Source organism: Ooceraea biroi, chromosome 10, assembly GCF_003672135.1.
Source record: "Ooceraea biroi isolate clonal line C1 chromosome 10, Obir_v5.4, whole genome shotgun sequence".
Classification (NCBI taxonomy): Eukaryota; Metazoa; Arthropoda; class Insecta; order Hymenoptera; family Formicidae; genus Ooceraea; species Ooceraea biroi.
In genome coordinates this window covers 13050791-13073796 of record NC_039515.1, presented here as the reverse complement: position 1 = coordinate 13073796, position 23006 = coordinate 13050791, and the positions used below count along the sequence as shown (strand labels likewise).

General features: G+C 30.6%; 6 protein-coding genes and 3 long non-coding RNA genes across 22 annotated transcripts in view; 5 read left to right on the top strand and 4 right to left on the bottom strand.

The window, feature by feature from the left end:
* Positions 1–8416, bottom strand: part of LOC109611385 — an 89453-nt gene extending 81037 nt beyond the window's left edge. The window contains exons 1-2 of one of the 2 annotated variants that reach the window (XR_003407095.1): positions 8324–8416; positions 7992–8215 (exon numbers count right to left, since the gene is read on the bottom strand). The gene's annotated coding sequence lies outside the window, so the exon portion shown is untranslated. Of the gene's footprint in view, positions 1–7991 lie in introns of both variants that reach the window. The other variant, XR_003407094.1, reaches the window with a different exon arrangement.
* The window catches only part of LOC105286029 (mannosyl-oligosaccharide alpha-1,2-mannosidase IA), a 738960-nt gene that overhangs the window by 350892 nt on the left and 365062 nt on the right, over positions 1–23006 (top strand). The window lies entirely within an intron of this gene.
* On the top strand, positions 886–5183 carry LOC105285769. Of its 3 annotated transcripts, none has more exons than XM_026972976.1 (9): positions 886–2011; positions 2148–2267; positions 2360–2477; positions 2556–2817; positions 2892–3008; positions 3157–3247; positions 3680–3825; positions 4131–4260; positions 4370–5183. In XM_026972976.1, exons 1-9 carry the CDS (start codon positions 1790–1792, stop codon positions 4421–4423), a joined length of 1260 nt encoding a protein of 419 aa, XP_026828777.1. In that variant the 5' UTR covers positions 886–1789; the 3' UTR covers positions 4424–5183. The 3 variants fall into 3 exon arrangements, with proteins under 3 accessions (XP_026828777.1, XP_026828778.1, XP_026828779.1); XM_026972977.1 differs by having other exon boundaries at positions 895–2037; XM_026972978.1 differs by lacking the exon at positions 886–2011 and having other exon boundaries at positions 2259–2275.
* On the top strand, positions 7196–10897 carry LOC105285766. Of its 5 annotated transcripts, XM_020033745.2 has the most exons (9): positions 7196–7682; positions 7800–7919; positions 8100–8217; positions 8293–8557; positions 8627–8743; positions 8891–8981; positions 9499–9644; positions 10319–10448; positions 10572–10897. In XM_020033745.2, the coding sequence occupies exons 1-9, from the start codon at positions 7539–7541 to the stop codon at positions 10623–10625; spliced, it is 1185 nt and encodes a 394-aa protein (XP_019889304.1). In that variant the 5' UTR covers positions 7196–7538; the 3' UTR covers positions 10626–10897. The 5 variants fall into 5 exon arrangements, 2 of the variants coding, with proteins under 2 accessions (XP_019889304.1, XP_019889303.1); XR_003407066.1 differs by adding an exon at positions 9817–10091 and having other exon boundaries at positions 8293–8743; positions 10319–10897; XR_003407068.1 differs by adding an exon at positions 9044–9121 and having other exon boundaries at positions 8293–8743; positions 9499–10091; positions 10319–10897.
* On the bottom strand, positions 8448–10346 carry LOC105285765. 2 transcript variants are annotated; one of them, XR_003407135.1, is made up of 3 exons: positions 10257–10346; positions 8650–9640; positions 8448–8514 (listed from the first exon to the last, which is right to left on the bottom strand). It is a non-coding gene; the product is annotated as an uncharacterized LOC105285765 (long non-coding RNA). The 2 variants fall into 2 exon arrangements; XR_003407136.1 differs by lacking the exon at positions 10257–10346 and having other exon boundaries at positions 8650–9223; positions 9477–9568.
* Positions 13129–17132, top strand: LOC105285764. Of its 3 annotated transcripts, none has more exons than XR_895124.3 (9): positions 13129–13292; positions 14158–14277; positions 14368–14485; positions 14561–14825; positions 14896–15012; positions 15160–15250; positions 15697–15842; positions 15975–16242; positions 16478–16494. XR_895124.3 is itself a non-coding variant. In XM_011350226.3 (9 exons), exons 1-9 carry the CDS (start codon positions 13149–13151, stop codon positions 17043–17045), a joined length of 1185 nt encoding a protein of 394 aa, XP_011348528.1. In that variant the 5' UTR covers positions 13129–13148; the 3' UTR covers positions 17046–17132. The 3 variants fall into 3 exon arrangements, 2 of the variants coding, with proteins under 2 accessions (XP_011348528.1, XP_019889325.1); XM_011350226.3 differs by lacking the exon at positions 15975–16242 and adding an exon at positions 16992–17132 and having other exon boundaries at positions 16478–16607; XM_020033766.2 differs by lacking the exon at positions 16478–16494 and having other exon boundaries at positions 15975–16326.
* On the bottom strand, positions 14746–15734 carry LOC105285763. The gene is made up of 2 exons (XR_895123.2): positions 15642–15734; positions 14746–15517 (listed from the first exon to the last, which is right to left on the bottom strand). It is a non-coding gene; the product is annotated as an uncharacterized LOC105285763 (long non-coding RNA).
* LOC109611384 lies at positions 16339–17051 on the bottom strand. The gene is made up of 2 exons (XR_002193760.1): positions 16962–17051; positions 16339–16602 (listed from the first exon to the last, which is right to left on the bottom strand). It is a non-coding gene; the product is annotated as an uncharacterized LOC109611384 (long non-coding RNA).
* LOC105285762 lies at positions 17332–22912 on the top strand. 2 transcript variants are annotated; one of them, XM_011350225.3, is made up of 9 exons: positions 17332–18649; positions 19974–20093; positions 20188–20305; positions 20403–20670; positions 20742–20858; positions 21003–21093; positions 21888–22033; positions 22396–22525; positions 22650–22912. In XM_011350225.3, exons 1-9 carry the CDS (start codon positions 18506–18508, stop codon positions 22701–22703), a joined length of 1188 nt encoding a protein of 395 aa, XP_011348527.1. In that variant the 5' UTR covers positions 17332–18505; the 3' UTR covers positions 22704–22912. The 2 variants fall into 2 exon arrangements, 1 of the variants encoding a protein (XP_011348527.1); XR_003407089.1 differs by lacking the exon at positions 22650–22912 and having other exon boundaries at positions 21888–22295; positions 22396–22485.

Genomic DNA, 23006 nt, shown 5'->3' with positions numbered 1-23006 from the left:
AACTTCATCGAACTATGCTTATGGCTATGGGATTATGACCGTATCAGAAACCATCTGATGAATACAATCAGTTTTCTTCTTGAGCATATTACTGCTGCTATTTATTTTTTCAGGTATTTCTACTACCTGTTTCTTGTCCATGTTATATGCTTATGTAAAGGCTTTATATCATTAAGTATTTTATTATCATCGTTAGAATTCTGCCTTTGTGTTCTTTGTAGTTTTGAGTGCATAAACATAAATATTTCACCATAAGTGGTGAGAGCTCTCTAAACATGAAGTCATGCGTATTATACGATGCATATCATTTTCAATATAGTTATTTGGCACACGTCGAACATTAGACACTAAATTATTTTAATATATTTGATAGTATAAATTGTATATTGAATTTCGTGCATTATAAAATCCTGTTAGTTATGATAGTTTAATAATATACTCATTATAGAAGCAGATTATTTTAATATTGTAATCAATTGTCACAAGATACTGACATGTCTTTCAAAATTCTATCTATATTAATAATACGATTATCAGAATCTATTAATTTACTATAATAAGTAATATTACAATAAATTATAATACATGCCCATAATGAATAAGTTTGTATTTATGATAATATTTATATATTCACTGTAGAGGACAAAAACAATAAAAGAACAAGAATATAAGCAACAAGCGATAAATTTTATGAACAGTGTACATTAAGGTAAAGCGGGGTAAATTTGAATAGTGGGGAAATTTTAATAATAGTAAGTATTTATGAGAAAGTCAGAGAAATATAAGACGTCATGTTTTATGTTTGATGTTAGCAACAAAGAAGATACAACATAAAACATGGCGTCTAATATTTCTCTGAACTTCTCGTAAATACTTACTATTATTCAAATTTCCCCGCTATTCAAATTATCCCGCTTTACCCTCCAAATATTATACGAGAAGAATTTCAAAATTTGCTATAATTAAATATTAATCGCTTTCGGGATATGGCTTTAGATGTGCATACGCAATTTCAATGTTTTATATCTCCATTAATAGTATTGTATGTGTATAATAATAAACAAATAAGATATTAATATATTACGTTAAAATATTCACGTAGATATACAGAAACACTATAATGAAATAATCTTTTCTATATACTTCTCATAGTTTAGTTGGCATTATTTTTAGATATCACCGTTTTAATAGGAATTCTTTTTTTATATATAGATATTTATATATAGAAATAAAATATAATTATATTTTACTTTATGCATAAAACGTGCGCGTATACTTGATGCCATTTTTGTACATATTGTAAAAAATAAGATTATACTAACATAATTAACTGGACACATATTATAAGAGTAAATTGTATACTCCACTTATAAACAACAAGAAGAAAAGATGAGTACATGAGGAAAGGTAGCCAGGATGCCCGTGCATACACCGCATTATTTCACATCGAGGTGTACCCTTCGGTGGCACAAGATCGACTGACGCAGCGAAAGGTACGATTGCCCATTGCGCTTGCGCTTACGTACATTGAAACATCTCTTTTTCTTGTATTTTCTTTTTTATGTCTAGCAATTTACTAATTGCGTGAAATATCTTTTTTATGTGGTACATCGATACATTGTTTGGTACACGTACAGCCCATATTACATCTATAAGTTACATCTATTTTTCATCGTATAATAAAGAAAAATTCCTAAACTTTAAATTTACATCAATTTCGTCTTAACATCAGATATTATAGAAGATATTATAGTAGACGATATTATAATAAAAATTTGATAAGAAAGAGATGATATTCAATGTCCTAGTCGGAAGCTCAGTCATTCGGTTCTTCATTAACAAAGCTGCTCGCTCCATCACTCTAAAAATGATATTTGCAGGGGCACGCTGTTTAAAGTTCCATCGAACTCTGCTTATGATTGTGGGATTATGGCCATATCAGAAACCATTTATTTGGCAAATACAAACAGTTTTCTTTTTCGGTGCATACTGCTGCATGTTATTTCTTCAGGTATTACTATGATCTATTTCTTAAAGGTATTATGTTTATATATATATATATATATATATATATATATATATATATGCTTTATATTATTAAATATTTTATTATCATCGTTAGACTTCTGCCTTTATATTCTTTGTAGTTTACGCCGTTTTTAACGACGACTTGTAACATGGAATGTATCCTAAAAAGGTTTTCTTATATTTGTATTACTTTCATTTTTATGTTGAATTACTACTCATTCTACTTCAATTCTGAAGTTGTACGTATGTAAGGTTCATTTTTTTGTCCATTATGTGAAATTGTCAAAACTTCTGCTTCTCGAATACTACAGATTGTGGCAATTAAAAACAGGTAAAGCAGATGTTCGGACATATGCAGTTTGACTGGAAACTGTTTGAAAATAGTGACGCAATGAAAATATTTGAAGAATATCTCTCTGAATCTTATATTTTCGCACTATTTCTGTGCTGTAAGTGAATCAGAAGTGAAATTATATTGTTTTGTCATTTTAATTCAACTGCTCCTGAATTTATATGTCTTGTTCTAGTTCTTTTTGTCATAACTGTACCTCTTATTACGATTATGGAACATAGATCTATCATTCTTGATGTTATCGCTCCAATGAATGCATCTCGACCACGAAAACGTGAAATAGATCTTGAATTCTTCGTCAATGAAGAACAATATTTTTGTTTTTTGTTAGTGCTGGAGGGAATAGGAGTAGGAGTAGGATTTTGGACGCTGCTTACGACTGGAACCTTCCTAATTACAGTAGCGAAACATTCATGTGCAGCATATAAAATTGTTAGGTTAAGTAACAGGCGCAGTAGTTTTCTTAATAATGGAGTTTATCAACTATTAATGTTATCTAAAATGTTTTCAGTAATGTAATGCAAAATACAGTAACTATCCATACGCTGCAACTTCCTGTTGTTCAAAGAATACAATACATGCACCGGAATATTTGTTTTTCAGTGTACATTCATAGAAGAACAATGGAGTTAGTTTCCACAATATGTTAATATGTTTTCTATTGATTATATTATTCGTTAATATTCACTCTAGCGTGAATAATTATAGCCAACTGTTTACAGCTTTAACAGTAATGAGATGCAAGTTTACTAAATAGACATTTTTTGGGGTTAAAGGTTCTGCAAAAGCTTGGTACTTTCGTTTGATATGTGGTATTTTCCAATAGTTCTTATTGGCGTCTTGTCCTTAAGTTGCATTCTATTTCGCGTAAGTACTACTTATATTATTAACCACCACGTATTTCATGTGTGTTTTCTTTAGGATTACGAGCATTCTTCAAAACTTTTATAGAATAAGAATATGATTTGTACGAGAATAATTCTACATACTTAGTGTAAACAAACCTGAATCAAAACTTTCGTGTGGCACAATTTTTCTAGATCATTACATTACTAAGTACATTATTATTATTGATATCCACTTCTTCATTTGGTTAAAATACTATCTAATGGAAAAAGTAATTATTTCTGAAAATTAAAAATCCTCATTGGTCGGCGGCACTGGCACTGTAGGGTTTATTTGTTTAAATTTTGTATTTGTAAAGTACGTTGCTTATAATTTTATATAGAATTACTTACATAACATACAATAGTAGTTTATTTACAATATTTAATTACATTCACTATAAATTGGTTGTAGCTATATAATGCTGTAATGCAGTTCAATGGCTTCATTGATATTTTAATGTCCTCTGGATTTTTATTTGGCTGTTTCCTATATATACTTATGGCGAATTTTCTTGCACAGTCTTATACTGACCATAGTGTAGGAGTATTACAATCAACGTAAGAAATAATATATGAATAATATTATATACATTTTACAATATATCTGTTGTATTAGATATTTTGTTTCTGATACTGTTTGCACTAATACTGATTTGTGGAAATAAAAATAATAATATATAATATTTGTTACTAATTGGATAATTGTGTGATGAAATATAGTGTGTTCTCATCACATGTATCATTGCATTGCATGTATTTGGCACAAACTACAGCCACAATTTCTTATTAAATGTTTCATACTCACGTTTCTCAAAATTTAATTATCGGTAGAAATATTAATGCATTCTCTGTTTAAACTTTAGGTATGATACTCTTTGGTATATAGCGCCACTACCTACTCAGAAATTGTTCTTGATTATGCAAAAATGTATAAGGAGTCATAAAGTAATTTTGGGTGGTCTTTTCATTATGTCGATAGAAGGATTTTCTACGGTAATAAATGTTATGTCTTAACATAAGTATTAGCTTGAGTGAATATATTTAATAATTACTGATAAACATTTATTAATTACGGTTATACGGAGGAGAATTCTTGTTTCAGCTTGTGACTACGGCTGTATCATATTTTACTGTTATGAACGCTATGCGCTTATGAGTGACGAAGAAATAGCGAAGAAGATATAGTTATTATATTATAGCAACGCTTACATACTTGTTCTTAGAAAGATAAATGGTGAAAGCTTTTAAAGAAAGAAAGGAGCTGTCTATGTTATTTTATACGTCAGAAATATATGTAATTGGCACGTATCGACTATTTCGGGCAAGATAGTTCATTAAATTTGGCAGTTTAAATTTTATTTTATTATTTTATCTACTTGTTTTCTTTGTGGGGAATATTATTTGCTAATTATACTTTGTAAAACATTTATTACTAAATTTGATGTTGTAATTCTATATTGTAATTAATTACGATGTGTGATAAAATATTAATATACTGTTCCATTGCTCTACTTATTATGACAACCGTAATCATTATGCAATCATGCAATCATTGTGTATGATCAAGAGACATTGTAGTGTCTCGCGCCAAGGAGCAATGCTCGAGCGGGGAGACCCCCTCCCCCCATAATTTTTTACGCGAATTATATTTTTAATTCTTCTAAATCATCAATAATTATTATAACTGATATCCATTTGTGAAATTTGCCAATATACTATCCTCGCCCGATTGTATATTAAAATGTATATTGAAAAAAGTGATAGTCATACATAACTTAGAGTTTCTTTGAAAAGGCACAAGAAAGTTGTGCATGCTAGAGACCCTGAACCAGAGATCGCCCAATGAGTGATCGATTTTTGATTGGCTCGCACCACTGGGGTATAACCGGAATTGTGAAAATATAGACAGGAAAAAATATATATCTAACAAGGAAATCCTAGCCGAGCTACCGTACTGTTCACCAAAACTAGTCAAAACAACGTTAAAACACAGAATATAATATGTATTTTACTTTATATTATCAATAATTTAATGTAACTTATTAGTTACTGTAACCTCAAACTTAAAGTCCAATAATTTTTTTGTTTGAAGTCAAATAGATACAAAATACCCAACAAAACCATCATATCCGATCTTACCCCATGGCGAAACATTGGCCGATCTCTGATTCAGGATTTCTAGTGTATTCCAAGTACACGCGTCGCTGGGTTTTATTGAAAAGGTATAAAATACCATTGGTATACAAAAAAGGAATGCTCAAAACACCGTTAAATTGTTATGTAGTTTTTGTCGTAGGTTGGGAAAAAATATTGTACAAAATTGTTAAATGGAAAAGAATTATTTCGCAATATGTTTTTAATATAATGTTTACCAATACTTTTATATTTCGTGTATCTATAGTCTCATCACTTTTTTCTCGGCTTAATAATAGAAAATAATTAAATACTGAAGATTGTTAAAAATTAATTCATCCCTTATTAATTCATATCGTTTTAACAACAGTGTATAGATATAGAAGAACTTTTGTATAAAGTAAGACATTCAGTGTGCTTAAACTTGCCGGAAGATCAATCAGTCGTTTCAATGACAAAACTGCTTCATTCGCCGGGTGACATGGTATTTGCAGGCGCACGCTGTTTAAAACTTCATCGAACTATGCTTATGTCTGTGGGATTATGACCGTATCAGAAACCATCTGATCAATACAATCAGTTTTCTTCTTGAGCATGTACTACTGCTATTTATTTTTTCAGGTATTTTTACTACCTGTTTTATGTCCATGTTATATGCTTATGTATAGGCTTTATATCATAAGTATTTTATTATCATCGTTAGAATTCTGCTTTTGTGTTCTATGTAGTTTTGAGTGCATAAACATAATTATTGCAACATAAGTGGTGAGAGCTCTCTAAAAATGAAGTCATGCGTATTATACGATGCATATCATTTTCAATATATTTATTTGGCACACGTCGAACATTAGACACTAAAGTATTTTGCTATATTTGATAATATAACTTGTATATTGAATTTCGTGCAATATAAAATCCTATGTTAGTTATAGTAGTTTAATAATATACTCATTATAGAAGCAGATTATTTTAACAATGTAATCAATTGTCACAAGGTACTAACATGTCTTTCGAAAGTCTAATTATGGTAATACGATACGATACGATAATCTCAATATCTGTTACCTTACTATAATATGTAATATTATAATAAATTACATGCTTATAATGAATAAGTGTGTATTTATTATAATATTTATCATACAATTTACTTTAGTACACAAAACCAATAAAAGAAAAGAATATAATCAATAAGCGATATATTTTAACAAGATACATTACAAATACTATACTAGAAGAATTCCAAAATTTGTTATAATTAAATATTAATCGCTTTCGGATATGGCTTTAGATGTGCATATTTTAATATTTTATTCATCTCCATTAATAGTATTGTATCTGTACAATAATAAACAACTAAGAATTAATACATTACGTTAAAATATTCACGTAGATATACAGAAACGCTATAATGAAATAATCTTTTCTATATAGTTCTCATAGTTTAGTTGGCATTACTTTTAGATATCACCGTTTTAATAGGAATTCTTTTTTTATATATATAGATAGTGAAATAAAATATAATTATATTATACTCAATGCATGAAACCAACATGTGCGTATACTTAATGCCATTTTCGTACATATTTAAAAAAAATAAGATTATACTAACATAATTAACTGGACACATATTATAAGAGTAAATTGTATAGTCTACGTATAAAAAACAAGCAGAGAAGATGAGAAAATGAGAACAGGTAGCCAGGATGCACGAGCCTATACTGCATTATTTCACATTGAAGTGTACCCTTCGGTGGCACAAGATCGACTGACGCATCGAAAGATACGGCTGCCTATTGCGCTTGCGCTTACATACATTGAAACATCTCTTTTTCGTATATTTTCTCTCTTTTTTACGTCTAGCAATTTAGTTATTACATGAAATATCTTTTTTATAAGGTACATCGATACTTTCACCTTGTTCGGTACATTTACAGCACGTTCCATCTATTTTTCATCGTATAATAAAGAACAATTCCTAAACTTTAAATTTACATCAATTTCATCTTAACATCAGATATTATAGAAGATATTATAATAGGACATATTATAATAAACATTTGATAAGAAAGAGATGATATTCATTGTCTTTGTCGAAAGCTTTCATTGACAAAGCTACTCACTTTGTCACTCTAAAAATGGCAGTTGCAGGCGCACACTGTTTTAACCTCCATCGAATTCTGTTTATGACTGTGGGATTATGGCCATATCAGAAAACATTTATTTGGCAAATACAAGCAGTGTTCTTTTTCGGTGCATACTTCTCCATGTTATTTTTTCAGGTATTAGTATGATCTGTTTCTTAAAGGCATTATGTTTATATATGTATATATATATATATGCTTTATATTGTTAAATATCTTATTATCATCGTTAGACTTCCTTTATATTTTTTGTAGTTTACGCCGTTCTTAACGACGACTTGTAACACGGAGTGTATGGTAAAACGTATTTCTTATATTTCTATTACTGTAGTTTCTATTATGAATTACTACTTAGTCTACTTCAATTCTGAAGCTGTGAGTGTTTGAGGTTCAGGTTTTGTGCATTATATGAAAATAATTTTAATTATTTAATTCGAGATACTTTACCTATCCATACAACTTCCTGTTGTTCAAAGAATACAATATATGCATCGGAATGTTTGTCTTTCAAAAATTCTGCTTTCGAATACTACATATTGTGGCAATTAAAAACAGGTAAAGCAAGTTTTTCAACATATGCAGTTTGACTGGAAAATGTTTAAAAATACTGCAGCAATGAAAATATTTGAAGAATTTCTCTTCGAATCTTATATTTTCGCATTATTTCTGTGCTGTAAGTGAATCAGAGAAAATATAATGTTTTGTCATTATAATTCTGCTGCTTCCTAATTTATATGTGGTTTTCTAGTTACTTTTGTAATAACTTCATTTGTTCTTACGCTTATGGAAAGTACGCCTATGATCCTTGATGTTATCGCACCAATGAATGACTCTCGACCACGAAACCTTGAACTAGATTTCGAATTCTTCATCTTCAATGAAGAACAATATTTCTTTTTTTTATTACTGCTTGAGGGAGCAGCAGCAGGATTCGGAGTTTGGTCGCTACTTGCGATTTTCACGTTCTTCACTACAGTAATGAAACATTCATGTGCAACATATAAAATTGTTAGGTTAACGAGCGCACTATTTTTCTTAATAATGGAGTTTATATACTATTTACATTATCTAAATTTTTTCAGTTATTTAATTCAAGATACTGTACCTGTCTATATGCTACAACTTCCTGTTGTTCAAAGAATACAATATATGCATCGGAATATTTGTCTTTCAGTTTACCTTCATAGAAGAACCTTAGAGTTAGTTTCGAAATATGTTAATATGTTTTCTATTGATTATATTAATTGTTAGTATTCACCTTAGCGTGAATAATTACATTGAAATATTTATAGGTTTGAGAGTTATTGGATGTAACTTTACTAAATAGATATTTTTTGGGGTTGAAGGTTCTGCAAAGGCTTGTTACTTTCGTTTGATATATGGTTGTTTCCATTACTGTTAGTTTACGTCTTGTCATTAAGTTGCGTCCTATTTCGCGTAAGTATTACTTATTAGTATAATACATTCCACATATTGTATGTTATTTTAATTTGCTTTAGATTAGGATTATGGGCAATCTTCAAACCTTGTATACATGAAGAATATGATTTGTACAAGAGTAATTCTACGTATTTAATGTGAGCAAAACAGGACCAAAAAATCTTGTACTTTTAATATCTTCCAGATCATGTTAATTATTTTTATGGATACATATCCACTTATAAATTTTGCTAAAATACCTAATAATAAAAAGAAATTATTCCTGAAAATTGTAAAATCCTCATTGATTCGTGTCACGGGCATTGTAGTTTTTACATATTAAGGCTTTTGTATGTGTACATTACGTTGTGATTCTGATAGTATATTATATATAAGTAATTAAATATTATATATTATATATAAGTAATTTATGTAATTACATAACATATAATATTAGTTTATATAATATATAAATGTATATATATTTAACATTTATTATATATATTTAATTACATTCACTATAAATGTTTTGTAGGTATACAATGGTATAATACAGTTTAATGGTTTTCATGATGTTGTTTTGTCCTGCGGACTTTTGGTTTGTTATTTGGGGTACATGTTTACAGCAAATTGGTTTGCTCAGTCTTATACTGACCACAGTGTAGAAGTATTAGAATCTACGTAAGAAATAATATATGAATAATTTTATATATTTTATGATATAAGTGTTGGATTAGATATTTTGTTTCTGTAGTAGATTTTATTAGATTTTTTGTTGATACTGTTTGTACTAATACCGAGTGGTGAAAATATAAATAACAATATTGTTGCATCCGGGGTGGTCCTATATCAGGAATCCACCCGGTGCAGCGTAAAGCCGGTAGCCAGCTGAAGGCCAGCTGAGCGGCGACACGAGTTAAAAAGAAAACGCGAATTTCCACGCAACGAATCTCATGGCGACGTAAACAATAAATAAACGGAGAGGTGGAGACAAGACTTCTGTCCGATAAGACGTGTATTCTTGAGTTGCTCGCTGAGCTGTACCGTTTCTAAATGAAATTCAATATTTCGGAAGTCACGAGTCTCGCGCGAACGCGTCCCGCAAGCGTGCGAGAGTGTTGCGAGTGTGTGAGTGCCACCGGAACGCAACAATATATAATATTTGTTATTAATTGGATAAAAACTATATACTACAATATAGTGTGTTCTCTCTCTCTCTCTCTCATGACATGTATCATCGCGTGTATCTGCCATGAGCTGCGGCTATTTTCTTATTTAATGTTTCATACTCACAGTATTTAATATTTGATCTTCGGTAGAAATATTAATTAATGCATTGTTTGTTTAATCTTTAGATATGATGCTCTTTGGTATGTAGCGCCGTTACCGATTCAGAAATTGTTTTTAATGATGCAAACATCTATAAAGAGTCATAAACTAGTGTTGGGTGGTCTTTTTGTTGGGTCCATGGAAGGATTTTCTACGGTAATAAATATTATGTTTACAGTAATCTAAGTAATAACTTGGATATATTTAATAATAATTGAAGATACTTGCTGAGAAATATTTAATAATTACTATCTATATGGAGACGAATTATTGTTTCAGCTTGTGACTTCAGCTATATCTTATTTTACTGTTTTGCACGCTATGCAATTATGAGTATAAAGTGACGAAGAAACAGCGAAGAATATATAGTTAGCAGAGCAACGTTTACATGCATTATAAGTGTTCTAAGAAAGAAAAAAACTACCTATGTTATATGTATGTCATTTGTACGTCAGAGACTAGCACATCGATTATTTTCTGGCAGATATTATTCACATTTGGTAGTATAGAGTTTATATTATTTTATGTATCTGTTTTAATTTAGGGAATATTAATTGCTAATGTAACATATCATATTTATAAAATTTTCATTATTAAATTTAATGTTATAATTCTGTATTCTAATTATTTATGTGTGATAAAATATTAATATACTGTTTAATTGCTTAACTTAATATGACAACCTTAATAATTTAATTGTAATTATGATATATGATCAAGAGAGATGATAATGTCTCGCACCAAGTGCGATACAATGACGCACAAGTGGCGAAATCGATCCGTGTATATATGCGTGAAGTAACTAAATGAGTGTATCGTTAGGTATCAGAGTATTGTCAGATCTCAGTAACAGATGAACGAATCGATTTCATAACAGGCTTTGGAGAGTTGTACGTGTAGGAGGGATTCTCTTTTACTTTCACACTTGTACAAGATAGTCCACTGGATAGGCTGTGTGCCGCAACTGGCAAGAAACACTACGATACTTGTAATATGTAACTGATATAATTCCACTCAATATACACGTGTCAGAAAATCACAGATAATTCATTCGTTATTGTTTTGCCGCTTCCGAATTTGTGTCTCTTTATCTATCTGCCTAACTGTACTTTCTTTCTGTTTCTGTCTATATCTGTAACTGTATGTCTCTCTTTTCGTTGCTTGTCTTTTTATATCGATCATATAACATCGATCAAGGCAAACGGTGCCTGTCGAAAATTATCAATAGCCTAGTTTACACCGTGTGTTTAGGTCGCTGCCTATACTCTATATTTGACCTATACATGATAATTAGCATCATGGTAAACAGTTGGGAAGCGACTTAGTCTGGCTTGATTCAGGTCTCTTTTTCGCTTGACCCTGACCAGACTTAGGCCACACAACGTAATGAGTGTAAACGCAGGTACCCTACACATTGTATAAAGTGCATAAATAGATGACGTTGACATGCGGACTAAAATTTTACTGAAGCCTACTTCAACCCAAAAGTATCATAGGTCTATATGGTGCAAATGTTTAGTTGCGAACTTACTTTAGGTCAGGATACAAGTCAGGTTGCGCGAACGAAACACATTATTAACTAGGCCAATCGCGTGACGACACGTCAATTTATTTGTTTCGCGTTAGACGCCGTAAACTCCGTCTCAGGTGTTTATCCTGAAAATGGTTAAATGGCTTCATGGTCAAATCCTGAATACAATTTGTCTACAGCTCAATTGATAATCACAGATGAGGTATACTGTACAAGTAAAAGTGTTCTTATTTTTGTTCTACGTGTTTTGTAAATTGAAATAGTACGATATAAATTTGAAAAGTAGTAAACTTCATTTCAACATCGTTGGGGTAATCTTTATAAGCATCCATCTGCAGTGTTGATCCTGAGAGGATGGTAACCTTTTTATACTTTATACTTTATAATCAAATGTATAATGAAATGACACTTTTCTATATTTTTCTCTTGGTGGTACTGTCTGGTATCATAACCATTGTACTAATATGTTTTATACATATTAGCATTCATTATTTTTTCTGCTTTGACTTTTCTGCTTCTTATTGTAATAAATGTACAAAACTGATATAATGAAGTAATCTCTTCTATATGTTTCTTGTAGTTGGCGTTCTTATTAGATATTATAACTTTTGTGAGAATTGTTTTTATATATAGCTACTGAAAGTGCAAACAAATACAAAAATACAAAAAATTACAAAATAGCGCAAGATGTATTTACAAGTTGATTTTATAAATAAAGTACAATATAATTATATTCCATAACATCAACATGCGTCTTTATTGTATATTTTTTAATATATAAAGTTTTATAAATATACGTAACTGGATATGTATATTATCAGAATAAACTATATATCTCATTTAAACAACAAGCATGAATGAAAAATATGAAAATTACAATTGATACAGCTAAGTATACAGGTGCATATGCCGCATTATTTCACATCGAAGTGTACACTTCGGTGGCACAAGATCGACTGACGCATCGAAAGGTACGGCTGCCTAGTGCGCTTGCGCTTACGTACATTGAAGAATGAAGCACCTTTTTTTCTTGTATTTTCTTGGTACGTCTAACAATTTACTTATTACGTGAAATATCTTTTTTAAAAGGTACTTCGCTACTTTCACATTGTTTGGTACATTTACAGTACGTTATATCTATTTTTCATCGTATAATAAAGAACAATTCCTAAACTTTAACTTTACATCAATTTCATCTTATCAGATATTATAGAAGATATTATAATAGGACATATTATAATAAACATTTGATAAGAAAGAGATGATATTCATTGTCTTTGTCGAAAGCTTTCATTGACAAAGCTGCTCCCTCCGTCACTCTAAAAATGGCATTTGCAGGCGCACGTTGTTTAAAGCTCCATCGAATTCTGTTTATAACTGTGGGATTATGGCCATATCAGAAACCATTTATTTGGCAAATACAAGCAGTATTCTTTTTCAGTGCATATTGCTCCATGGTATTTTCTCAGGTATTACTGTAATCTATTTCTTAAACGCATTATGTTTATGCTTTATATTAAATATACACTCACTCACAAAAAAAGCGGTACACTAAAATTTAGGGAAAAATTTACCAACCTTCAAATGATCATAACTTGGTAAATAATGAAGATAAAAATATGTTCAAAAATGCAAAATGAAGCTTCAAGTATCCACTTTAAGAATATTTGAATGCAATTATGGTCGGTCATTTGATTCAAAATGGCGGATGACAAAATGAGAGGATGCAAAAGTGATAACCGAAAGTCCGAGTTTGTGACGGTGCATGGCGTGAATTAGATATCGCAGCCTAGCCTAATGGGACCAAATGCAAATGAATATATAGAGTGTTATCTTTAAAATGCTTTTTACCGAGCTCGATGCGATCATTTTTCGCTGAGTTGTGCAACTTTAAAAAAGAAAACACTCTGTTGAGTAAATTTGGAGTATCTCAACAAAAAATGATCGCATCGAGCTTTGTAAAAAAGCGTTTTAAAGATAAAACTCTATACTTTTATATGCATTTAGTCCCATTGGGCTGCAATACCTACTTTACACCATGTGCCATCGCAAACTCGAATCTTCATTTATCAATTTCGCATGCTCTCATTTTGTCATCCGCCATTTTGAATCAAATGACCGACCATAATTGCATTCAAATATTCTTAAAGTGGATACTTGAAGCTTCATTTTGCATTTTTGAACATATTTTTATCTTCATTATTTACCAAGTTATGATCATTTGAAGGTTGGTAAATTTTTCCTTAAATTTTAGTGTACCGCTTTTTTTGGGAGTGAGTGTATATTTACTATTGTATTATTATTGTTAGAATTCTGCCTTTATATTCTTTGTAGTTTACGCCGTTCTTAACGACAACTTGCAACATGGAATGTATCTTAAAAAGATTTTCTTATATTTGTATTACTTTCGTTTTTATTTTAATTTACTACTCATTCTACTTCAATTCTGAAGCTGTGAGTATTTGAGGTTCAGTTTTTGTGCATTATATGAAGTTTTAAAAATTCTGCTTCTCGAATACTACATATTGTGGCAATTAAAAACAGGTAAAGCAAGTGTTTCAACATATACAGCGTGACTGGAAAATGTGTAAAAATAGGTACGCAATGAAAATATTTGAAGAATATCTCTCTGAATCTTATAGTTTCGCATTATTTCTGTGCTGTAAGTGAATCAGTGAAAATATATTGTTTTGTTATTTTAATTCAACTGCTCCTTAATTTATATGTATTTTTCTAGTTCTTTGTTTAATGGGTGCATCTTTTATTACGCTTATGGAAAGTACACCTATCATCCTTGATGTTGTCGCACCAATGAATAAATCTCGACCACGAAAACTTGAAGTAGATATTGAATTCTTCATCTTCAATGAAGAACAATATTTCTTTTTTTTATTACTGCTTGAGGGAGCAGCAGCAGGATTCGGAGTTTGGTCGCTACTTGCGATTTTCACGTTCTTCACTACAGTAATGAAACATTCATGTGCAACATATAAAATTGTTAGGTTAACGAGCGCACTATTTTTCTTAATAATGGAGTTTATATACTAGTTACATTATCTAAATTGTTTTCAGTTATTTAATTCGAGATACGGTACCTATCCATACGCTACAACTTCCTGTTGTTCAAAGAATACAATATATGCATCGGAATATTTGTCTTTCAATTTACATTCATAGGAGAACCTTAGAGTTAGTTTCGAAATATTTTAATATGTTTTCTATTGATTATATAATATTAATCGTTAATATTCACCTTAGCCTGAATAATTACATCCAAATATTTATAGGTTAGAGAATAAGTGTAACTTACTAAATAGGCATTTCTTGGGGTTTAAGGTTCTGCAAAGGCTTGTTACTTTCGTTTGATATGTGGTATTTCCCATTACTCTTAGTTTGCGTCTTGTCCTTAAGTTGCATTCTATTTCGCGTAAGTACTAATATAATACATTCCACGTATAGCATGGTATTTTAACTTGCTTTGGATTAGGATTACGGGCAATCTTCAAATCGTTTATTATACATGAAGAATATGCTTTGTACAAGATTAATTCTACGTACTTAATGTGAGCAAAACTGAAGCAAAAAATCCTATGTTGTCCTTTTAATATATTGAGATCATGTTAATTATTGTTATTGATATATCCACTTATAAATTTTGCTAAAATACTACCTAATAATGAAAAATGTATTCTTCCTGAAAATCGTAACATCCTTATTTATTCGTGTCACTGGCATTGTAGTCTTTACATTTTAAGGCTTTTGTATTTCTAAAGTACGTTGCACTTCTGATAGTATATTATATGTAATTAATTACATACCATATAATATTCGTTTATATAATATTTAATTACAGTCACTATACATTTTTTGTAGCTATACAATGCCATAATGCAGTTCAAGGACTTGCATGATATTGTTTGGTCCTGCGGACTTTTGTTTTGTTACTTGGCATACATGTTTATGTCAAATTTGTTTGCTCAGTCTTACACTGACCACAGTGTAGAAGTATTAGGATCTACGTAAGAAATAATATATGAATAATTAATATAACTGTTGTATTAGATATTTTGTTTTCGACACTATTTGTACTAATACCGATTTGTGCAAATATAAATAATAATATTGTTGCATCCGGTGTGGTTCCATGTCAGGAAGCCACCCGGTGCAGCGTAAAGCCGGTATCCAGTTGAGGGTCAGCTGAGCGGCGACGCGAGTTAAAAAGAAGACGCGAATCTCCACGCGACGAACCCCTTGGCGACGTAAACAATAAATAACCAGAGAGGTGGAGACAAGACTTTGTTATGACTCCGATAAGATGTGTATTCTTGAGTTGCGCTGAGCTGTACCGTTTCTAACTGAAGTTCAATATTTCGGAAGTCACGAGTCTCGCGCGAACGCGTCCCGCGAGTGTGCGAGAGCGTGAGTCCTACCGGAACGCAACAATATATAATATTTGTTATTACTAGGATAAAAATTATAGAATACAATATAGTGTGTTCTCTCTCTCTCTCTGTCTGTCTGTCTCCCATGACATGTATCATCGCGAGTATCTGCCATGAGCTGCGGCTATTTTCTTATTTAATGTTTCATACTCACAGGTTTTAATATTTGATCTTCGGTAGAAATATTAATGCATTGTTTGTTTAATCTTTAGATATGACACTCTTTGGTATATAGCACCGTTACCGATTCAGAAATTGTTCTTAATGATGCACACATCTATAAAGAGTCATAAACTAGTGTTGGGTGGTCTTTTTGTTGCGTCCATGGAAGGATTTTCTACGGTAATAAATATTATGTTTACAGTAATCTAAGTAATAACTTGGATATAGTTAACCCTACGTCGTCCATCGTTTTTTTAACAACGCCATCGTCCCACTGTATACTTGAGCGTTATACATGTATCGCTAACACATAACTGCTTTAAAAAATTTGGCAAAATTCCGGGTGACTCCTTGAACGTTCCTGAACATGTTTTGACAGTCGCCAAACCGGGATGATCAATAGGTTTTTTATGAAAAATTGCAATTTGTCGGTGAAATTTACCATCGTAGTTTCAGGTGTGTCACTCAAGTGTACAGTTGGACGACGGAGGGTTAATAATTGAAGATACTTGCTGAGAAATATTTAATAATTACTGTCCATACGGAGACGAATTCTTGTTTCAGCTTGTGACTTCAGCTATATCTTATTTTACTTTTATGCACGCTATGCAGTTATGAGTATAAAGTGATGAAGAATAGCGAAGAAGATATAATTATTCAGAGCAACGTTCGCATGCATTATAAGTGTTCTAAGAAAGAAACAAACTACGTATGTTATATGTATGTCAGTTGTACGTCAGAAATTAGTACATATCGATTTTTTTGCAAGACATTATTCACATTTGGTAGTATAGATTTTATATTATTTTATGTATGTGTTTTATGTTAGTTGCTAATTATTATACAAGAATATTAGTTGCTAATTTAATATATCATATTTATAAAATTTTCATTATTAAATTTAATGTTGTAATTCTGTATTGTAATTAATTATTGTATTGTATTGTAAAAAATTATGTGTGATAAAATATTAATATACTGTTTAATTGCTTTACTTAACATGACAACCTTAATTTAATTGTAATTATGATCAAGGGAAACGATAGTATCTCGCACCAAGTGCGATGCAATGACGCCCAAGTGGCGAAACTGCCCCGTGTATGATACGTGAAGCAAGTAAATGAGTGTATCGTTAGTTAGCAGATTAGTGTCACCATTATTGGCAGATCTCAGTAACAGATGAACAGTGTTCACCACGTGGAGGTTGCTGATTGGATTTGCACACCTTGTTGCCCTGAAAAGGGCCGATTGCTCCGCTTTACACTAATCCATGAGATGTTCAAAATGTCCTCCAGCATTTTATAAACATAATATAATTCTTCTTCTGAAATTACGTACTTACTGCTTCTCGTAACGTATCTCGAGTAATCTCCAAACTTGCTCTTCTTATTTTTTGCATCATGTTTTCTCTTGTAGTTGGCGCGTCTTCGTAAACCACATTTATCACATAACCCCAGAGAAAAAAGTCAAGGGAATTCAAGTCTGGTGATCTTGGAGGCCAGAGAATAGAAAAACATGATGCAAAGAATAAGAAGAGCATGTTTGGAGTCTCACATAATGTTTCAACATTTCGTATCTTCATCATTCACATGGTATCTGTACAACAAATATAGATGTATTACAACAAATATAGATATATTACACCAAAAAATTCACACGGATGTTATGTATTCTCGTACGATGAATATTCTTCAACGTCTCAAAGTGGACTGATCTTTCAGCCGAAGGCGATAGTCAAATGCGCTTGCGCTTCAGAAATAAAAATTTAAACTATGTCTGTGTACTTTCCTTATTACGTTGTTACAATTTACTTATTTCACAAAATGTTTTTTATATACCATAACGATACTCCTATTATATTGATTATGATGTATGTAAAATACCACTTGTTTTTCACTCCATAATGATAGAAAATTATTAAATGATAGAAATTACTAAATTTCATTCATCTTTATATTTTGTCTTAACAACAATGTATAGATATAGGTATAGTAGAAATTTTATAAAAATGAAGACATTCAATGTAGTTGTCGGAAGATCCGTCAGTCGTTATTGACAAAGTTCCTCCGCCGCGCGAAATGGTATTTGCTGGCGAACGTTGTTTTAAACTTCATCGTATTATGCTTATCGCTATGGGATTGTGGCCGTATCAGAAACCATTTATTTGGCGAATGCAAGCAGTTTTCTTCTTCAGTGTATACTGCTTCAGTTTATTTTCTCAAGTATTTCAATGATCTCTTTCACATTATATGCTTATATGTACAGAGAGTGGAAAAGATATTCGTACAGGGTAGATTTCTTTGAAAAAGTCCTTATTTTTAGAAAATGAACTTTAATTAACAATTTAGTAACAGTGAATGCAATACATGCTATATTTCTCAATAATAAGTCGATAATAAATTCTCAATAATAATTATAATAAAAAAATATAATAATTGAAATATATCATCCTTATAATCAACAAAAATAAAAACTAATGTTAATTCAGTGCATAAAAAGTATTCGTCCTTTTACAATACAAACAATTTATTAATTAATACTTTATGGAGTAGGTATCCGTTAGCACTAATCAGTTCGTAAACTTCGTAATCTTCGGTTCATCGATTGCACCAACTTTTACATAACAGTTGACAAGATATAGTCTCATTCTGCTTAGAGAGTCGTTTTTAAATCTTTTTGATTAGAAATCTGTTTTTTCGTAATAGCATCTCTAAGAAGTTTGCATAAATTGAGGAAGTGTATTTAACTATTTGAGAATATTATATGAAAGCTATCTCCTCAGTCACTAGGTTAGTCGCCTCAATCCTATCGAACATTTATGTAAAATTCTTGAAGCTGTTATTAGAAAAAGACAGATTTCTAATCAAAAAGATTTAAAAACAGCTCTCCAAGAAGAATGAGGCTGCATCTCATCAATTGTCACATTGATTATTATTGGTGCAATCGATGAACCGAAGATTACGAACTGTGATTAGTGCTAATGGATACTCCACAAAGTATTAATTAATAAGTTATATGAAATATAAGAGGAGTGTACGAACACTTTTTCTATACTAAATTAAAATTTCCGTTTTTGTTAATTATAAGGACGATATATTTCAATTATTACATTTTTATTAATACTAGTACAACACAGGCGCGCGCTATTGTATTTTTCAATATTAATAGTGTTTTCGAATAATAATATCTTATATCTATTATTTATTATACGCACAATTATCACACTCTACCAAATTGTTAATCTCCACGCGAAAACAGCCGCGCGATATTAATCTAAACTGAACATAACGCACAACGCGAATTGAGATAACCAATCAGTGTCGTGGAAAAGAGGCAACAATGATTTCGATTTGATTTAACACGGCTTTTTTAAGAGTGGACAATTGAGAAATATTGTATTCACTGTTAATAAATTGTAAATTAAAGTTTACTTTCTAAAACTAAGGACTTTTTCAAAGAAATCTCTGTACGAATACTTTTTCCACTCGCTGCATGCTTTATATCGTTAAATATTTCATTGTTATTGTTAGAATTCTGTCTTTGTAGTTTACACCGTTCTTTACGAGACCTTGTAACATGGAATGTATCCTGAAAAGATTTTCTTATATTTGTAATACTTTCGTTTATATCATGAATTACTACTCGTTCTATTTCAATTCTGACGCTGTGAGTATTATTTGCGCTTTTTTTGTACGTTATATGAAATTTTCGAAAGTTTCACTTTCCGTGTACTACAGATTGTGGTAATGTTTAAAAACAGGTAAAGCAAATGTTTGAACATATGCAGCTTGACTGGAAAATATTTAAAAATAATGATGCAATGAACATATTTGAAGAATATCTCTTTGAATCTTATATTTTCGCAGTATCTACAAATAGTAAGTGAATCAGAAATGAAATCATATCTACAAATGAAATTTTTTAAATGAAATTTTAATTGAACTGCCCCTTAACTACATGTACATGTTTTTCTAGTTCTTGTTTTAATAGGTGGATTTGGCTTTATCATTATTGAATGTAGATCTATTATTCTTGATATTATTATACCAATGTTGACTCACAAATCACGACCACGTCAACTTGAAATGGATCTTGAACTTTTCGTCGATAAAGAACACTATTTTTTTTTGTATTTAGGGCAGGAGTTACTAGTAATAGGGATCGGTACTTGGTCGATGCTTACGACTGGAACATTCCTAACTACAGTAACAAAACACTCATGTGCAACATATAAAATTGTTAGGTTAACAAGCGCACTATTTTTCTTAATAATGGAATTTATCACCTATTGACATTAATCTAAATTGTTTTCAGTTATTTAATCCAAAATACAGTAACTGTCCATACGCTACAACTTCCTGTTGTTCAAAGAATACAATACATGCGTCGGAATATTTGTCTTTCAGTTTACCTTCATAGAAGAACCTTGGAGTTAGTTTCGAATTATGTTTTCTATTGATCGTGTGTATTAATCGTTAATATTCACTCTAGCGTGAATAATTATAGCCAATAGTTTACAGCTTTGACAGTAATGAGATATAAATTTACTAAATAGACATTTTTGGGGGGTTAAAGGTTCTGCAAAGGCTTGTTACTTTCGTTTGATATGTGGTATTTCCCATTACTTTTAGTTGCCGTCTTGTCTTTAAGTTGCATTCTATTTCGCGTAAGTATTACTTATTAATATAATGCATTCTACCACTTATTTACGTTTGTTTTAATCTGTCTCGAATTAGAATTGCGGTCAAAACTTAGAGTATAGATCATTTTAATTATATAATAATATTATTACTGATATCCACTTGTTTATTTTACTAAAATACTACCTAATGCAAAAGTTGTTGATAATTTTGCAGAAAAAGTTACATTTGGCGAATCTTTTTTATTTTGATCTATTTTATGAAGGATGAAATTCTACATAATTTTTACTTAACAACCATGTGAGGACCGTGTGTAGTTTTTGAGATATATCACAAATAATATTAAGGTAATTATACAGATTAGGGGAGCTAGATTAGCTCCGACTACTTTAATTATATATTATAGAGAACATTTACTTGAGTAATCCGCAGAAGATATTAGCCGTCGCTTGTTGTTTACTAAAAACTTATTAACAAAAAACGCTTAAAATGATTACGTATGAATTTTCAACTGTCCACGCGAAAAGAAGAGTTACGGCTTGAGTTAGGTGGAACTTCATGCTTCATAACATATATCAAAACAAATAGAATTCGCACCGTCTAATCCTTTCTGCATAATTAGCAAGTTAGTATTACTGAATATTGTAAAAATCTTCATTCATTCGTGGCAGTAGCACTGTAGTTTTTATTTTCTAAGACTTCTGTACGTTGTAAAGTACGTTACGGTTCTGACATCATATATAATCAGTTACGTAACATATAATATTAGTTTATACAATAATTTACTACTTATAATACACTCACTATAAATTTTTTGTAGCTATACAATGCTATAATTCAGTTCGATGAGTTGTATGGTATTTTAGTGTCCTGCATAACTTTAGGTTGTTATTTCGTGTATATGTTTATGGGAAATTTTCTTGGACAAACTTATACCGAACATAGTGTAGAAGTATTAGACTCTACGTAAGTAAAGCATAAAAATAATTTTTATATATTCTTATAAATTGTATATGTATTTTATGATATAACCTTGATTTAAACATATTTATTAGACATATAGTAGACATTTTGTTTCTGATTATCCTTTACAGTAACATTTACTTGTGCAAATATAAATACCAATATATAATATTTGCTTTTAAATACATAAATATTTATTGAAATATAGTATATTGTAATGAAATATAGTGTGTTGTCATCCCATATAACTGTGTGTGTATCTGGAGTAAGCTGGGTCAAAAGTTTTTATTCAATGTTTTATACTCATGTTTCTTAAAATTTGATCTTCAGTCGAAATATTAATGTATTATTTGTTTAATCTTTAGATATGATACTCTTTGGTATGTAGCACCATTACCGATTCAGAAATTGTTCTTGATTATGCAAAAATCTATAAGGAGCCATAAAATAATATTGTGTGGTCTTTTTGTTGCGTCCATAGAAGGATTTTCTGCGGTACTTAATATTATGTATATAGTAATCTAAGAACTAACTTGGATATATTTAATAATTGAAGACACTTGCTGAGAAATATTTAATATAATTACTGTCTATTCGAAGGAGGATTCTTGTATTTCAGCTTGTGACTTCGGCTGTGTCATATTTTACAGTCATGCACGCTATGCGTTCATAAATATGAAATAGCGACAAAATAGCGAAGATGTAGTTATTCAGAGCAATGCTTACATACATTATATTGTAAGTGTTCTTACAAAGATAAATGATGAAAGTTTTTAAAGAATGAAAGGAGCTATCTATGTTATACGTCAGAAATATGTGTAATTGGCACGTATCGACTATTTCGGGCAAGATATTTCATTACATCATAAATTGCAGTATAAATTGTATTTTATTACTTTATGTACCTGTTTTCTTTTTACGGAATATTATTTGCTAATTAATATACTATAATTTATAAAATATTCATTATATTAAA

What these genes read in the sequence shown, in the direction of transcription:
- LOC105285762 (XM_011350225.3), top strand. Translation starts at nt 18,506, where the DNA reads ATGGTATTTGCTGGCGAACGTTGTTTTAAACTTCATCGTATTATGCTT. An exon ending in TAAGTTGCATTCTATTTCGC is followed by an intron (nt 21,094 to 21,887) that starts GTAAGTATTACT and finishes AATTTTTTGTAG; the next exon opens with CTATACAATGCTATAATTCA. An exon ending in GTAGAAGTATTAGACTCTAC is followed by an intron (nt 22,034 to 22,395) that starts GTAAGTAAAGCA and finishes TTTAATCTTTAG; the next exon opens with ATATGATACTCTTTGGTATG.
- LOC105285766 (XM_020033744.2), top strand. Translation starts at nt 7,539, where the DNA reads ATGGCAGTTGCAGGCGCACACTGTTTTAACCTCCATCGAATTCTGTTT. An exon ending in TTTCGCATTATTTCTGTGCT is followed by an intron (nt 8,218 to 8,292) that starts GTAAGTGAATCA and finishes GTGGTTTTCTAG; the next exon opens with TTACTTTTGTAATAACTTCA. An exon ending in TAAGTTGCGTCCTATTTCGC is followed by an intron (nt 8,982 to 9,498) that starts GTAAGTATTACT and finishes AATGTTTTGTAG; the next exon opens with GTATACAATGGTATAATACA.
- LOC105285764 (XM_011350226.3), top strand. Translation starts at nt 13,149, where the DNA reads ATGGCATTTGCAGGCGCACGTTGTTTAAAGCTCCATCGAATTCTGTTT. An exon ending in GCAACATATAAAATTGTTAG is followed by an intron (nt 14,826 to 14,895) that starts GTTAACGAGCGC and finishes AATTGTTTTCAG; the next exon opens with TTATTTAATTCGAGATACGG. An exon ending in GTAGAAGTATTAGGATCTAC is followed by an intron (nt 15,843 to 16,477) that starts GTAAGAAATAAT and finishes TTTAATCTTTAG; the next exon opens with ATATGACACTCTTTGGTATA.
- LOC105285769 (XM_026972976.1), top strand. Translation starts at nt 1,790, where the DNA reads ATGATATTCAATGTCCTAGTCGGAAGCTCAGTCATTCGGTTCTTCATT. An exon ending in GCAGCATATAAAATTGTTAG is followed by an intron (nt 2,818 to 2,891) that starts GTTAAGTAACAG and finishes AAATGTTTTCAG; the next exon opens with TAATGTAATGCAAAATACAG. An exon ending in TAAGTTGCATTCTATTTCGC is followed by an intron (nt 3,248 to 3,679) that starts GTAAGTACTACT and finishes AATTGGTTGTAG; the next exon opens with CTATATAATGCTGTAATGCA.